The sequence below is a fragment of the Garra rufa genome, chromosome 15, assembly GCF_049309525.1.
Source record: "Garra rufa chromosome 15, GarRuf1.0, whole genome shotgun sequence".
NCBI lineage: Eukaryota > Metazoa > Chordata > Actinopteri > Cypriniformes > Cyprinidae > Garra > Garra rufa.
In genome coordinates, this window is record NC_133375.1 from 34,903,884 (window position 1) to 34,920,670 (window position 16,787).

The 16,787-nt window shown below is 33.0% G+C and overlaps 1 protein-coding gene across 2 annotated transcripts in view; it reads left to right on the forward strand.

The window, feature by feature from the left end:
- Nucleotides 1-16,604, forward strand: part of pip5k1bb (phosphatidylinositol-4-phosphate 5-kinase, type I, beta b) — a 60,544-nt gene extending 43,940 nt beyond the window's left edge. Inside the window, exons 8-15 of one of the 2 annotated variants that reach the window (XM_073818916.1) lie at nucleotides 1,655-1,848; nucleotides 2,964-3,047; nucleotides 3,191-3,239; nucleotides 3,350-3,434; nucleotides 4,008-4,163; nucleotides 8,642-8,777; nucleotides 13,402-13,510; nucleotides 15,633-16,604. In XM_073818916.1, coding sequence (XP_073675017.1) covers nucleotides 1,655-1,848; nucleotides 2,964-3,047; nucleotides 3,191-3,239; nucleotides 3,350-3,434; nucleotides 4,008-4,163; nucleotides 8,642-8,777; nucleotides 13,402-13,510; nucleotides 15,633-15,635 — 816 coding nt within the window. In that variant the 3' untranslated portion in view covers nucleotides 15,636-16,604. The remainder of the gene's footprint in view (nucleotides 1-1,654; nucleotides 1,849-2,963; nucleotides 3,048-3,190; nucleotides 3,240-3,349; nucleotides 3,435-4,007; nucleotides 4,164-8,641; nucleotides 8,778-13,401; nucleotides 13,511-15,632) is intronic. The other variant, XR_012339355.1, reaches the window with a different exon arrangement.
- The last annotated feature ends 183 nt before the right edge of the window (nucleotides 16,605-16,787 follow it).

The window sequence follows — 16,787 nt, forward strand, 5'->3', positions numbered from 1 at the left end:
TCTTTTAGAATGTATTGTAAAAACATCCAAAAAAAAACAACAACAACAACAACATATGACTGTTTTTCCACTTAAAAGTGGAACCTTACAGAAAACATGTATGACCACTTTAAAACAAAAATATAATTATAATCATTGTCATTTTTTTCACGTTGAATTAAAAACCTTTTAGGCGTGAAAAATGTTTCAATGAGCTTCATCTTAGTATCTTTCACAACGGAAATATCTAGTAAAACTAGTTTTTAAAAATGATCCTGCCACATATTTAGTGCTCAGGCCTGTTTAGGATTTTATAAAAAAAAAAAAAAGAGGTATTTATTTCAAACACACTCCTTCCTGGAGCAAACTGTTGAACTGTTACCCCACCCAAAAAAAAGTTGTAAATTCTTTTCGCCAACAGGTGACCTAAACCTCTGACCTAATCATTCCACTGCCACCTTTGTTGGGTATTACTTTGACCTAGTTGAGGGCCCATTTGGAGGCTTTTAGTCGTTCCTGGCGGGATGCAAAACAAGGATGTTGTGTGTGCCTATTCAAATATTATTCATTTGAATATGAAGGGTATGAGGGGAAACAAGAGAGTCATGCAAAAGTGAAATCACGTAAATCCATTATTGGCTCGCAGCTACAGCTTTTACCTGCTTGTTTGAGTCTGTTTCTTTAAAAGCCAAATGTAAACAATGTGTAGGCTTGGAAATAATGTTGACATATAGCATTCATGTATACACTGTCAGCATGAAGTGCATATTGTTCTCTATGGAGTTGGTTGCAGTGATGTTTTGTCTGGTGAACTATCGATGACTAATGTTTAAAGTCTGTAGTTGTTAGCATCTTACCACTGATAATCAAATCACTTTTATCTTCATTTCTAAAGATACTGTGCAGACTTTTACCAGTCTTACTTTCACTATTTTTTTTTCTTTTTTGTCTTGTTATATCTAAACATTTTTGAATGAAGATACAATTACTTGAGAAGCAAATCAAGTCAAAATATTAAGTTTTGTTAAAAAATCGAAATTAAGTGAGTTTAAGCTTAAAACAAGACAAAATATTTAACTCTGATCACTTTTTCAGTAAACATAACTTACTGAAAATAATATATAATATAAGTTTCAGGTGTCCCCAGAATGTGCCTGTGAAGTTTCAGCTCAAAATACCCCACAGATCATTTATTATACCATTTTGAAAATGCCTTCTTTGAGTGGAAGCAGAAACATGCTGTTTTCGTGTATGGCTCTTTAAATGCAAATGAGCTGCTGCTCCCTGCCTCCTTTTCCAGAACAGGGCTGTTCCTTTACAGATCATACCTCAGATACTTTGCTACAAAACGTCAGTTTGGTTTTGATTAGACTGTCTGTCGTGCTGAAATTGTGCATTTTAAACCATATTAGTTTAAACCTCTGATATATGGTTATCTGAGAGCACACATGCAAAACATGTGCACATAAAAAGGCTGTCAAATGTGAGAACTAAATGAAGTTCTCTTTCATGTCTTCTTACACTTGAACTGTCAAATACACACAAGTTTAAGTTAAAAACAGACGAGTTAAAAAAACAGTCGGTTATGTCTGTAAAGGTTTGCCTGTGGTCCTGGTCATATTGTGTGTGAGATTCATGGTGAGTTAAATGTTGTGTTGTGTTGTATATTACGCAGGTGCTGGAAAGTTTTAAGATCATGGACTACAGTCTGCTGTTGGGGGTGCACGTTCTGGACCAGAGTCACAGAGAAGGAGATGTCAACGTTGTGGATGGGAAGAGGACGGTGGGACAGAAAGTTCTTTACTCCACCGCCATGGAGTCCATTCAGGGAGACGGCAAAGCAGCTGAAGCTTTGACCACAGATGACACGTGAGTCCCTTACATTAAAACCAGTAAATATATAGTTGAGCTCAAACATTTACACACACATCTTGCAGAATATGCTAAATGTTAATTATTTTAGCAACATAAGAGGGATTGAGGGACACGAGTCCCTTGTTTGTCCTGAACAGTTAAACTGGCTGCTGTTCTTCAGAAAAATCCTTCAGGTCCCACAGATTCTTTGGTTTTTCAGCATTTTTGTGTATTCAAATCCTTTCCAACAATGTCTGTACTGAGATCCATCTTTTCACACTAAGGACAACTGAGGGACTCATATGCAACTATTACAGAAGGTTCAAACATTCACTGATGCTTAAGTTGGAAACACAAAGCATTAATAAGCTTTTTGAATTTGAAGATCAGGGTAAATTTAGCTTATTTTGTCTTCTGGGAAACATGTAAGTATCTTTTGTAGCTTCTGAAGGGCAGTACTAAATTTAAAAATATATATACGTGTATATATTTAGGCAAAATAAGAAAAAAATTACGCATCTTTATTGTTCAAAAGTTTTCACCCCCGGCTCTTGATGCATCATTTTATTTCTGGAGCATCAGAGAGCATTTAAACCTTCTGTAATAGTTACATATGAGTCCCTCAGTTGTCTTCAGTGTGAAAAGATGGATGTCAAAATCATACAGTCATTGTTGGAAAGGGTTCAATACACAAAAATGCTGCAAAACCAAAGAACTTTAAGGATTTTTCTGAAGCACAGCAAACAACTTTACCTAAATAAAAGAAAAACAGCTATGGATCATTCAGGTTACAACACAGTATTAAGAATCAAGCGTATTTAAACTTTTGAAAAGGGTAAGTATTATAAATTCAGCTACTATTTATCTTGTGGACTATATGTAAACATCTTTGATTTGAAATATCTTATTCAGGTCAGTACTAAATTAAAAATGACATGCATTTTGTATGATCCCTCTTATTTTTGTAAAATAACATTGTGCAGATTCTGCAAGGTGTATGTAAACATTTGACTTTAACTGTATATTTAATTTTGACAGTGAAATGGCTTGTCTTAACCTTATGTTTTTCTGAGATTTCCCAGCCACTAATAACAGAATATAATTTAAACACAATGATTCTTTTTACACAGAATGGGAGGCATTCCTGCAAAAACACACAGGGATGAGAAACTACTTATTTTTCTAGGCATTATCGACATCCTGCAGTCTTACAGGTAAGCCTGGTGTCAGTTTACAACAAAGCCCAGAGCCCAAATGTCATGTTACACACCGGCTTACAGCATATTAGCTCAATGCAGCATCTTTAAACAAGCTCCCTCATCCCTGACGAGATATCTCGCTCTCATTTCCCACCCAGATTCATGAAGAAGCTGGAGCACTCCTGGAAGGCACTCGTCTATGATGGTGTAAGTCTATATGTCTCTCAGCTCTCTTCGTTTATGAATAGACTATTCATACCGCTGAGGGAATTAAAGACACTTCCTGGTTTGATTGTCTTGTATTCTCTTTCTCCTAGGATACGGTGTCTGTGCACAGACCAAGTTTCTATGCAAACAGATTTCTCAAGTTCATGAGCTCCAGAGTATTCAGAAAGATACAGCGTAAGTCAACAATACGAGCTAATTAATTCAGTATGCAAATATTACATAATCACAATGGGTTACATTTTGAATGTTGAGCAATATGCAACTTGCATCTGCAAAACTCTATTTTTTTTAAAGAAAATGTGATAATAATGCACAATAAGATCTCATTTGTTACCATTAATTAATGCTTTAGTTGATATATATGTATCTTCCTGTCAATGACAAAAATTGTGTCAACATCCTTGTTCGACCATCATTCTTTTTAAACTTTAGTTTCATTACTAAGAATATTTTGAAACAACATTACATCAATGAACACAACAGCAGAACTTATCCTTCCTCTTTCTAATGCTTTACAAGAATTCAGCAACTGTAATTCAACCCTTAATCTGATTTTTATAAGCCAAATTAAAATAGCAGAAGGTAGATTTATTTTTATCCCTTTTAATAAAGTTAGACAGCAGACCAAGATTTCATTTCACGGTCTAATTGTCTGCTGCCAGGTAACAGTTAGGGGAGAGTTACATCATCATATTTTCAGTTCATTTAGGGCAGTGTCCATAATTAGTGTCTTTGTCGCACATCCAGCAAATCGTTTCTCCCCGAGCAAGAGGGCGCGGAACTCCATATCGGCGCTGAAGTGCTCCTCTCAAGAGGTGCTGTCCTCACAGAAGGAGGAGAAGGCCGAGGAGAGGACGGACAGACTTGGAGGAGCCCGGAGTCTTGCCAGTCTGGATGGACAAGGTGGGTGTCACTGACTATTTGGCTAAAAGGCTTTTCACATGTGAAATTATGATCTATTATTAGACATTTTAAACTCTGGATTAACATAATGATGTGTTACCAAGTTTCATATTTTACTTTGGATTAGTTTAAAGGATATTTCACCCAAAAATAAAAATTACACCATTATTTACTCACCCTTAAGCCCTCAAGGTGTCTATGACTTTTTTTCTTTCAAACTAATACAATCAGATTTATATTAGAAAATGTCCTGGCTCTTCCTAGCTTTGTAATGGAAGTGAATGGGTGTTGATATTTTGAAGTCTAATAAAGTGCATCCATCCATCATAAAAAGTGCTCCACATGGCTCCGGGAGGTTAATAAAGTCCTTCTGAAGTGAATGGATGTGTTTGTGTAAGAAAAATATCTATAGTTTTAACTTTATAAACTATGGTGGCGTTTTAGTGCCATGTTAAAAAAAAAATCTTTTTACGATTTTACGAGATTAAAGTCGTAATGTTTCAAAAATAAAGCCAAAATTACGAGAATAATGTCAAAATATTGTGTGAATACAGTTTAAATATTTTGAAAATCAAGTCGAAATTACGAGAAGAAAGTCGGTTCGAATTGTTTTTAAATTAAAAGTACCAAAAGCACAAATCTTATTGCTATTATTGGGTGGCTGGCGCACTACAAATAGGCCTAATGAATGCAATCAAAGACGTGAAATATTATTTCCAAGCATTTGTCCCTGTCCCACAAATATTCAAATCAATTCCAGTGGCCTGGCAACTTCTCTCGATGCTCTCAATCCGGGCCAAATATTAAGAATTTAAATGCTATGATTTAATTTTCGTAATTTCGACTTTATTCTTGAAACATTTAGACTTTATGCTCGAAACATTGTGAGTTTATTCTTGTAATTTTGACCTGATCCTCGAAACATTTCAAATTTATTTTTGAAACATTCAACATTATTCTCATAATTTCTACTTCATTCTCGAAACATTTTGACATTATTCTTGTAATTTCAACGTTATTCTAAAAATATTTAGACTTTGTTCTCATAATATGTCAACATTATTCTCTTAATATTTTGACTTTATTCTAGTAATTTTGACTTTATTCTCGTAATTTCGACTTTATTCTTTAAACATATCAACTTTATTCTTGTAATTTTGACTTTATCCTCAAAACATTTCAACTTTATTCTTGAAACATTTCGACATCATTCTTGTGATTTCAACATTATTGTCAAAATATTTAGACTTTATTCTCCTAATTTTGACAATTCTTGTAATATTTTGATGTTATTCTCGACTTTTTTATGTGGCAATAAAACACTGTCGTAATAAACTGTTATTTCTGACTTCCGCTAACTGTCGTACGCACGTTTACAGATGATGTAGGCGAACACAGTGATGTGCAAGCGCAAGGAGAAAACCAAACAAAACACCAGTCACAAATTATAAGTGCAAAACGAGGATTTGTTAAGAAAAATGTTTCCTTTTCAATATAATCCAAGGATTTCGATATAATCCAAGAGGAAACTTGTTTTCCTTTGCTGTAAGTAAAACTTGGTTCTCATGAGACTAGCATTTTCTCTCTAGAGTTTAAGATATACCTACATCCTACAGTATGTCATCTACTGGAACGTCACTCTCTTCTGAACGCATGTACGAGATTATGGTTTATAAAGTTTTGAATATGGACATTTTTCTTAACCAAATGCATCAGTTCACTCCAGAAGGCCTTTTTTAACCCTCTGGAGCTGTGTGGAGTACTTTTCATGATGGATGGATGCACTTTATTGGACTTCAAAATCTTAAGACTCTTTCACTGCCATTATACAGCTTGGAAGAGCCAGGACATTTTTTAACATGACTCCAATTGCATTGGTCTGAAAGAAGAAAGTCATATTCACTTAGGATGGCTTGAGTGTGAGTAAACCATGGGGTAATTTTACATTTTTGGGTGAACTATCTCTTTAAGTTTCAAGTTTTCATATTGTACATCCGTAAACCCTGGGTTAAAGGAATAGTTCACCCAAAAATGAAAGTTTTGTCATCATTTACTCACCCTCCAGTTGTTCCAAACCTGTATGAGTTTTTTTCTTCTGTTAAACACAAAATAAGACACCTTGAAGAATGTTCCAAAACCAAACAGTTGAAGTCAATGACTCCAGACAGTCAGCTGTTTGGTTACCAACATTCTTTAACATATCTTGTTTTGAAACACAGAGGGTGTGTAAGTGATGACAGAATTTTCATGTTTTGGTGAACTATCCCTTTAATGTTCTCATTTGCATATTTATGAGGTCAACAACATTAGTCTAGGGTTAAAAATATACCCTGGGTTAAGTGCAGTGTAAAAAGCCCTTGATTTGCATCCTATCCCGTCACCAATGAAAAATGGTGACATTTAGTTGCAAACATCACAAACAGGAAGTGTCTGCTTTTTTCATGCAATATCTTTTGGAAAAACCCTGAAAACTGAGCTGCCACCCGAGACAGAATTTTTTCCAGACAGTCATGTCTTCCTCATTCAATTCGCATTTACTACCTGAATACAAACCTTAGTGCTCAGTGGCAAAAGTTACCCAACGTCCTTGCGTTGACTTTTTTGCACTGCAGTATTAGTCATCAGCTCAGAGCTACTGCTGCTGCTGGGTATAAATTATAATAAAAATGTGATATCTTACCATTCAAAAGTTTGGGGTCAGTATGTTTTTTTTTTTTGAATGAATTTAATACATATATTCAGGAAGCATGCATTATATTCATCAAAAGTGACAGTAAAGAAATCTACAGTTTCACAAATGATTTCTGTAATAAATAAACGCTGTTCTTTTGAATTCATCAAAGAATGCAGCATAACTGTTTTCCATTGATAATAATAAAAAGAAGAGTTGTGAAGAATTGTGAGGCTGAAGAGTGGAGTAATAATGCTTAAAATTCAGCTTTGCATCGCAGCAATATATTCGAATAGAAAATGGTTATTTTAAATTGTAATAATATTTCACAACATTTCTTTTTTTACTGTACCAAATAAATGCAGCCTTGGTGAACAAAAGAGACTTCTTACGAAAACATTAATATCTTGCGGACTCCAAACTATTGAATGGTATTTTAATGACTTTATGTCAAGTACTTTACATTTGTGACCCTGGACCACAAAACCAGTCTTAAAGGAGAACTCCGGTGTGATTTTGACCTAAAGTGTATTGAATCATGATACCGAGTGTGAACGTACCTTGCATATTTCATCTCGGTTTGTGTCCAGCTGTCCGAAATCTGGGGTCAGTTAGCCGATGCTCACAACAGGCTGTCTATGAGAGTGAACAGGGCATCGGAAAAGCCATGTAAATAAATCACTGTTTTACGCCATTTACGAGGCACAAAGTAGCTCCACACTTCATTGGTAGACTTCCTAGGGCCCTGACATTTAAAACGAGACATTGAGAACTCAGAAAAAGCACCGGTAGTTTATTTACAAGAAGATTTATACAGACATCTTCCACCAGGAACAGAGCAGTCGCCGCCATCTTAAATGTAGTCACGATAAGTCGAGTGTCGAGCACGAAGGAAACTACAACCCGATACGTTGATAACCTGATGAATTCATTGGTGCTCGACACTCGATTTGTCGTGACTAAGTTCAGGATGGCGGCTACCGGATTTTCTCTACCAGGTACTGTCTGTATAAATCTTCTTGTAAATAAACTACCGGTGCTTTTTCTGAGTTCTCAATGTCTCGTTTTAAATGTCAGGGCCCTAGGAAGTCTACCGATGAAGTGCGGAGCTACTTTGTGCCTCGTAAATGGCGTAAAACAGTGATTTATTTACATGGCTCCTTCGATGCCCGATTGACTTTCATTGACAAGCTGTTGTGAGCATCGGCTAACTGACCCCAGATTTCGGACAGCTGGACACAAACCGAGATGAAATATGCAAGGTACGTTCACACTCGGTATCATGATTCAATACACTTTAGGTCAATATCACACCGGAGTTCTCCTTTAAGTCGCTGGGGTATATTTGTAGCAATAGCCAAAAATACATTGTATGGGTCAAAATGATAGATTTTTCTTTTATGCCAAAAATCATTAGGAAATTAAGTAAAGATCATGTTCCATTAAGATTTTTTGTAAAATTCCTACTATAAATATATCAAAATGTAATTTTTGATTAGTAATATGCATTGCTAAGAACTTAATTTGGACAACTTTAAAGGTGATTTTCTCAGCATTTTGATTTTTTTTGCACCCTCAGATTCCAGATTTTCAAATAGATGTATCTCGGCCAAATAGTGCCCTATCCTAACAAACCATACACCAATAGAAAGCTTATTTACTAAGCTTTCGTATGATGTATACATCTCAGTTTTGTAAAATTTAACCTTATGACTGGTTTTGTGGTCCAGGGTCACATTTATTCATCAGAAAATATGGGTTTCCTCCCAATCACCTTATGTGATGTTTTTATCATCTCATACCACAGTGTTTTGGTCCTATAACCGTCCTGACCTGGTCCCTCAGACTCCTTACCCATATGAAGCCTCTTCCTTGAGCCACACCCTCTCTCCGCCCTCTATTTACGTCACAGATCGGTACCGGGAGACGAGATCAAATGAAAGGTGACTCCTTTCACACACATCTCACAAACCCTTCAGACCCATAAACCCAACACACACCTGTTTCCTTCTCACATCTCCACTTCTGTTCCCTCCAAATAGGGGGAGTTCAACTAAAATATGAAAATTCAGTCATTTACCCAACACATTTGACCTTTTTCCATGGAACACAAATGGAGATTTTTTTTTTTTTAGCTTTTTTAAGCCACGTAGTTATAATGAATGGAAGTCTTTCAGGTTTAGGAAGGTGGCAAAAGCACCATAAAAGTATCATAAAAATAACCATATGACTTGTATGTCATATGATTGTGAACTTTATGAGATGAACAGAGCAAAATTTAAGTGGTTATGCTTTGATCATCACGGTGAGTTGAACCCAAGAACCAGCAGTTTTGTTAACTGCATCAGCTGATTCATTGACAAGATCTGACTCAAAAGAATGATTTCTACACAAATGCAGATTTGCTACTTCAAGGATTTACACACCAAGGATAGCTAGATTTCAGTTTCAAGTTGTATAGACCACTCTTATGGTGTGTGTGAGCCTTTTTGAGCATAAAAACCTTCATTTATTGTAACTGAATGGAAAAGAACAACAAACACTTCAAAATTGAAAGTGAAATGGCTTAGGAATGATGAAGGTTGAGTAAATAATGACAGATCACATCAGATCAATTCATTAATGAATCAATCGATTTTGATACATCGAATAGATTTAGTTCAAAAGAATCATTCCTTCACAGATCAAACTTATCTTATGGAGAAACACACCAAGGAGAGCTAGATATCATGATTTTTGTCATTTGATTTCAGTTTTAAGTTGTATAGACTATTTTCGTATATCATTTGAGCTCTTTTTGAAGCCTAAAACATCTATTTATTGTAATTGCATCGGAAAATCAGAACAAATACTTCAAATTCCTTTTGTGTTCAACTAAAGAAAGAATGTGAAATGGCTAGGAATGACCCAGGGGTTTAGTAAATAATGATAAACCAGATCCGTTCAATTCATTAATGAGTCATTCTTAGCAATTTTGTTTATTGAATCAACTGACACATTGAAAAGATTTGGTTCAAAAGTATCATTCCTTCACAAATCAAACTTATCTCATGGAGATACACACCGAGTTTCAAGGTGTATAGACTATTTTTATACAGCGTTTGAGTTCTTTTGAAACCTAAAATCCATTTATTGTAATTGCACTGTAAAGAGCAACACATTTTTTTTATTTAATTTATGTTCCACTGAAGAACGAAAGTAAAATGGGTTAGGAATAATATAGGGGTTCAGTTCAATTCATTAATGATTTGTTAACTGAATCAATTTATACACTGAAAAGATTCAGTTCAAAAGAATCATTCCTAGAATCATTCAAGTTGTATAGACAACTCTTATGGTGCTTTTGAGTCCTTTTTGAAGCCTTAAAGACCTGTATTATTATATAATTGCATGGAAAAGAGCAAAAAATATTTTCAGGGTTCCACTGAAGAAGGAAAATCAAATGGGTTAGGAATAACACAACTGTTAATTAAACAATAACAAACCAGATCAGAACCAGATTCAAAGCAATTTTGTCGACTGAATCAATTGATACACTGAAAAAGATTCAGTTCAAAGGAATCATTCCTTCACAAATCTAATTTATCTTATAGAGATGCATACCAAGGAGAGCTAGATATCATAATTTCTGTCATTTAATTTAAGTTTAGTGTGTTGAGCAACAAATACTTCAAAATCTTTTGAATACTTCTAAATTTTGTGTTCCACTGAAAAAAAGTGAAATTGGTTAGGAAAAACACAAGGGTTGAGTAATTAATGAAAAACCAGATGAGTTTAACTATTTAATGAATCATTTAGAGCGATTTTGTTAACTGAATCAATTGATACATCAAAACGATTCAATTCAAAAGAATCATTCAGTCACAAATCAAACTTATCTTATGGAGATACACACCAAGGAGAGCTAGATATTATGTTTTTTTTTTTTTCATTTGATTTGAGTTTCAGGTTGTATAGACTACTTTTATATTGTGTTTGAGTCCTTTTTGAAACCTAAAAACATCCATTTATTGTAATTACCTTGAAAACAGCAATAAATACTTCACATTCTTTTGGTTTTTCACTGAAGAAAGAATGTAAAGTGGGTTAGGAATAACACAAGGGTTCGGTAAATAAAGACAAACCAGATCAATTCAATTAATTAATGAATCATTCAGAGCATTTCGGTCAACTGAATCAACTGATACATTGAAAAGATTCAATTCAAAGGAATCATTCCTTCACAAACCAAATATCTCATGGAGATACACACCAAGGAGAGCTATCATTTGATTTGAGTTTAAAGTTGTATAGACTACGTTTATACGACATTAGAGTTCTTTTTGAAACCTAAAAACATCCATTTATTGTAATTACACTGAAAAGAGCAACACATTCTTCAAATTTTAAGTTTCACTGAAGAAAGAAAGTAAATGGGTTAGGAATAACACAAGGGTTCAATAAATAAGGACAAATCAGATCAGTTCAAGTCATTAATGATTTTGTTAACTGAATCAATGGATACATTGAAAAGATTCAGTTCAAAAGAATCATTCCTAGAATCATTCAAGTTGTAAAGACTACTTTTAGAGGGAGTTTGAGTCCTTTTGGAAGCCTAAAAACATCCATTTATTGTAATTCCTTTGAAAAGAGCAACACATACTTAAAAATCCTTCAAAACCAGATCAATTCAGTTCATTCATGGATCACTCAGAGCAATTCTGTCAACTGAATCAACTGATACATTGAAAAGATTCAGTTCAAAAGAATCATTCCTTTACAAATCAAACTTATCTCATAAAGAGATACAAACCAAGGAAAGCTAGATAGCATAATTTTTGTCATTTGATATGAGTTTCAAGTTGTATAGACTACTTTTAGAGGGAGTTTGAGTCCTATTGGAAGCCTAGAAACATCCATTTATTGTAATTCCTTTGAAAAGAGCAACACATACTTAAAAATCCTTCATAAACTTAAAAATGTTGTGTTCCACTGAAAAAAGACAGTAAATGGGTTAGACATAACACAAGGGTTCAGTATATAATGACAAACCAGGTCACTTCAATTCATTAATGGATCATTCAGAGTGATTTTGTTAACTGAATCAATTGATGCATTGAAAAAAAAGACTCAGTCCAAAATAATCATTCCTTCACAAATCAAACTTATCTGATAGAGATACACATCAAGAAAAGCTAGATATCATATTTTTGTCATTTGATATGAGTTTCAAGTTGTATAGATTACTTTTATAGGGACTTTTTTGAGTCCTTTTTTGCCTAAAAACATCCATTTATTGTGACTGCATAGAAAAGAGCAACAAATACTTCAAAATCCTTTTGTGTTCCACCGACAAAAGAGCTAGGAATGACATGAGGGTTGAGTTCACAATAACAAATATTTCATTTTTGTGTGAACTATTCCTTTACCTAACCAAATCACCCTGAATATAGTCAAACAATGCCACAATGTAACACTTAAATATCGATTTCTTATATCCTGCTTCAGCTTTAGCAGCTGACCAGGTGCTGTCATGCTACACTTGTTCTGCCACTCGATTCTTTGTGTTTAGTTTCACTGATCTCCTCACCTTTGACACACACCTGTTTTAAGAGGAATTCCTGTGAAAAGACCTCATAAATATTTCACCTGCTTGCTAAAAACGAATATAATAGAGGTATTGTTTTATGACACAAAAGGGAGCATTCGGTGCTCCTCAGCTACAACAATGATTATTGAGTTAAAAGAGCTTTGTCAGATGCTATCTTGTTGACTTCATCAACATAATAGGTTAATTAGAGGTAGTTGCTAAGGCAAGCATAACTGTTGCTATAGCTCACACTTAATGTTAGGGATTCAAACAAGTAAGTTTGGGATCAGTAAAAGATTTTATGCCCACCAGGGTTGCATTTGTTTGAATAAAAATACAGAAAAATGTGAGAAAATCTGAAATATTATTACATTTTAAAATATCTGCTTTCTATTTGAATATATTTTAAAATAGAATTTATTCCTGTGATGCAAAGCTGAATTTTCAGCATCATTACTTCAGGCTGATTTACTTCTTTCAAGAATTTTTAACACATAGAAAGTCCGTTTTTGTTGAATTAAAGTATCCATTTCTTTAAAAAAAAAAATCTTGCTGACCTCAGGCAGTGTAAGCATTTGATGAAGTCCAGGGTGAGCCTGTGTTAATGAACACCCTCAGCGTCTGAATATGTCACATGCCCAAAGTGCTTTACGTTCATGAGGTGAACAAGGGTCTGGTTGCCATGGCAGCAATAACTCAAGAGATTATTGCAGGCAATAAAAATATAAGCGCATTCCAAAGTGGATATAGATGGCCAGAGCTCATCTGAAGTGTGTCACAGTAATGATGAGAAATATTACTGCAGAAATGCTTTCTGTTCTGGTCTCCCTCTCTCTCTGTCTCACAGACGGCCAGCCGTATTCCCTCAGACCAGTTGTGGCATTTATTAGGGCCACCAGCTTTGCTTCATATTCATCCGTCATGTTCTGAGGACTCTTAATTTGTCCTTGAGATTGTTCATGCTGTTCTTCTGATTCACTGCTGTTGTTTGCTTTCAGATGTGCCTGCTCAACTTTTACATTGGAGGACAGCGCCATCTGTCTGACATCGGAGCAAAGCACCATGGATATAGACAGAGACGACGACTCAGTGCTGGATGTCTACTTTGTGAGTTTGCCCAGTCAAATGCATTTCAAGGGATCTGTGGATCTTAGTCAGGATCATGTTGAAAATTAAGTTGTGAGGGGGAGAAGTACAATATGTTCAAAAGGTTCTGGTACTGTCTTACGTTTTCATTGATTTAATTATGAATATCAAGGTACACAATATAATCAATTGTACTTTTATCCCTCACAGCATTATTTTCACTCACATTAAATTAAATATTTCTGCCCTGCATAAGGTCATTTAGATCTGCCAAAGATATTGCCAAAAGATTTTAAAATATCTGTTATTACATTGCTGTCTAGAATAGTTTATTCTGATTGGTCAACTGCAGCATTACTATTATTATTGCAGTTAATATTCATAAATATTTAGAAATATCAAAATATGACATTTTAAAATACACCAGTTATAAAACTGACAATTAGTAATTTGTAATATTGAACAGCTAACTTTGCATTATCTCTTACTTCTTTTTATATATAAATAATAACTTTCAGAATTGAATCTGATATGTATAAATATTTATAAATAATAAGTGTGTTTTATAACAATTATTGATATATTAATATTTTTATATTAATGTTATATTTGAATTCTTATATCATTACAATGTATAAACATCAAATTAAATTCCAAGTTAGTATTTATATTACAAAATTTTATTAATAATAATTAAATAATATATATATATATATATTTTTTTAATTATAATTTGTAATATTGGCTGACCTTATCCCTGAATTGTATAAATTTTTATAAATATCAGTTTATTTTAAAAGTTACTATTTAAAAAATATATATATATAAGGAGTAACTAGTCGGTCAGTATCACAATTTATAATTTAAAGATTTAAAAAAAAAATATATATATATATATATATATATATATATTTTTTTTTTTTTTTTTTTTTTTTTATGTAAATAACTTTAAAAATGAAATATAATCCAAATATAATGTCCATTTTGTAATCTGTAATATAGACAAGTTAACCTTGCTTTATCCCTTGCATATATATATGAATAATGACTTTCAGAATTCAATCTGATATTTATAGACATTTATAAATTATAATTATATAATAATGAGCATTTATATTAATATTTTTATATTAATGTTGTAATATTTTTATTTTTATATGATCATAATATATAAATATCAGATTAAATTCCAAGTTAGTATTTATATTATATTATAAAAGTTTAATAATAGTAATAGTATTAATAAAATATTTTTTTAAATTATAATTTATAATATTGACTGACTAACCTTATCTCTGGATTTTATAAATATTGATAAATATCAGATTAAAATTTTAAAGTTGTTATATAAATAAGGAATAAGGCTAGTCAGTCAGTTTAACTTATAATTAAAAAAAAACTTTTAATAATAAATCAAAAAGAATAACATTTTTAAAATTAAATAACTTTCAGAATTCAATATATTATAAATATTTACAAATTATAACAATCATTAAAATATTCATAAATACGTAGACATATCAGAATAAGTCCTAGTTATGTAATATAAATGAGCATATATATATTAATATTTTTAATATTAATGTTATTTTAATTCTTATATCATTATAATGTATAAATGGCAAACTAAATTGCAATTAATAATAATACTCTTTTTTAATTATAATTTGTAATATTGACTGACTAACCGTATCCCTGAATTTGCATAAATATTTATTAGATTAAATTTTTAAAGTTACTATAGAAATAAAGAATAAGTCAACTTATAATTAAAAAAAATTATAATTATAAAAATTATAATAAAGTAAAAAAAAAAAATAAGTAAAACAAAAAAAATAAAATAAAAAATAATAACATTTGTAATAATAACTTTCAGAATTTAATGATATTATAAATATTCACAAATAAAATATTCATATATATTTAGAAATATCAGAACATGAAATTGTAAGACATTGTGTAAGTAATAAAAATCAAAAATAATAGCGTTTTTATAATACAAAATAAATAACAAGAAAATTAATCTCATGTATAAATTAAAAACTATTATTCTTAAATATACTTTTAACAAATATATTCCGAAAATTATACTGCCACTAATAATTGCTATAAATGCTGATCATGTTTTTGATCTATTTTCTAGTGAGGAGCAAAATGAGATGATCCTTCATCTCTACCTTCCCCACCACCTGCTTCCGTAGTCCTCTGGATTCTCATGTGCCGAGAGCGCCACCTGCTGCCAAACAAAGAAAACCTTCGCCAATACAACATCTACAAACATACATCAGTACATCAGACCACAGTGCTAAACATTTCCTTGGACCGCTCAGAGGGACTATGGCTGCAAGCGTTCAGATTCATGGACATCTACAACCAAATGCTGATGTGCTTTTGTAGCCCTTACATTACAGGCAGCTCTGAGATCAGACTGAAGACGGATGTCACGTCATTCATTGTTTTGCAATAATTACGCTCCTTTGATATGCAAAGATGGTTTCTAACAGCTATCCTCTTTACCTCTTAAAGGATCTAGTCTTTAGTGACCTAGATGCAATGCTTGGCGATTCAAACTCAGATATTTTTCAATGTGCAATTTTCATACATTATACAAGTGTGTGTTATCGTAGTTCTCCTCACTGGAGTAATATTCCTGACGTTATATTTCCAAACCAACACAGTTTCTAGGAAACAACAGATGTGTGACTGTAGCTTTCAGACATCTCTTATGATCACAAATGTGTCATGTACTGTAAATGTAGGAGTGTCTTTCACTGTGTAACTTCAGTCATGCTCAGATCTATGCTGGTACATCGGCTCCTGATAATCAAGAGTGGGATTTGCATCAGCGGTGTGCATCATTTACATATATCCAGATGCCAGAATGTTTTTATGTGCTAAAATGCAGACGAGAAGTCAGTCTTTCACTTGAGTTTCACACACGCATTTACATTCTCTCAGGAGAGCGTTTTCCTAGAGGCGTCCAAATGATCGCTTGATGTTAGATACTAGTGCGCTTCTGATTTTAAATGCCATGTCAGAACTGTCTTTTGAATATTATTATTGCACCTTTGTTTGTTTTGAGGCCATAATTTATTAAATCGTTATTATAAATTAACTTTGTGTTGGTGTGAATTTCATCTCAACCAGTATTTGGCCATTTTGAGATTATTGTAGTGTGCCAATAACTATTTTCACTTGGTCAATTTATGTGATTTTGCGAGTGTTATTTTTGGAAAATTAGTACATGTGACCCTGAACCACAAAACCAGTCTTAAGTAGCACGGGTATATTTGTAGCA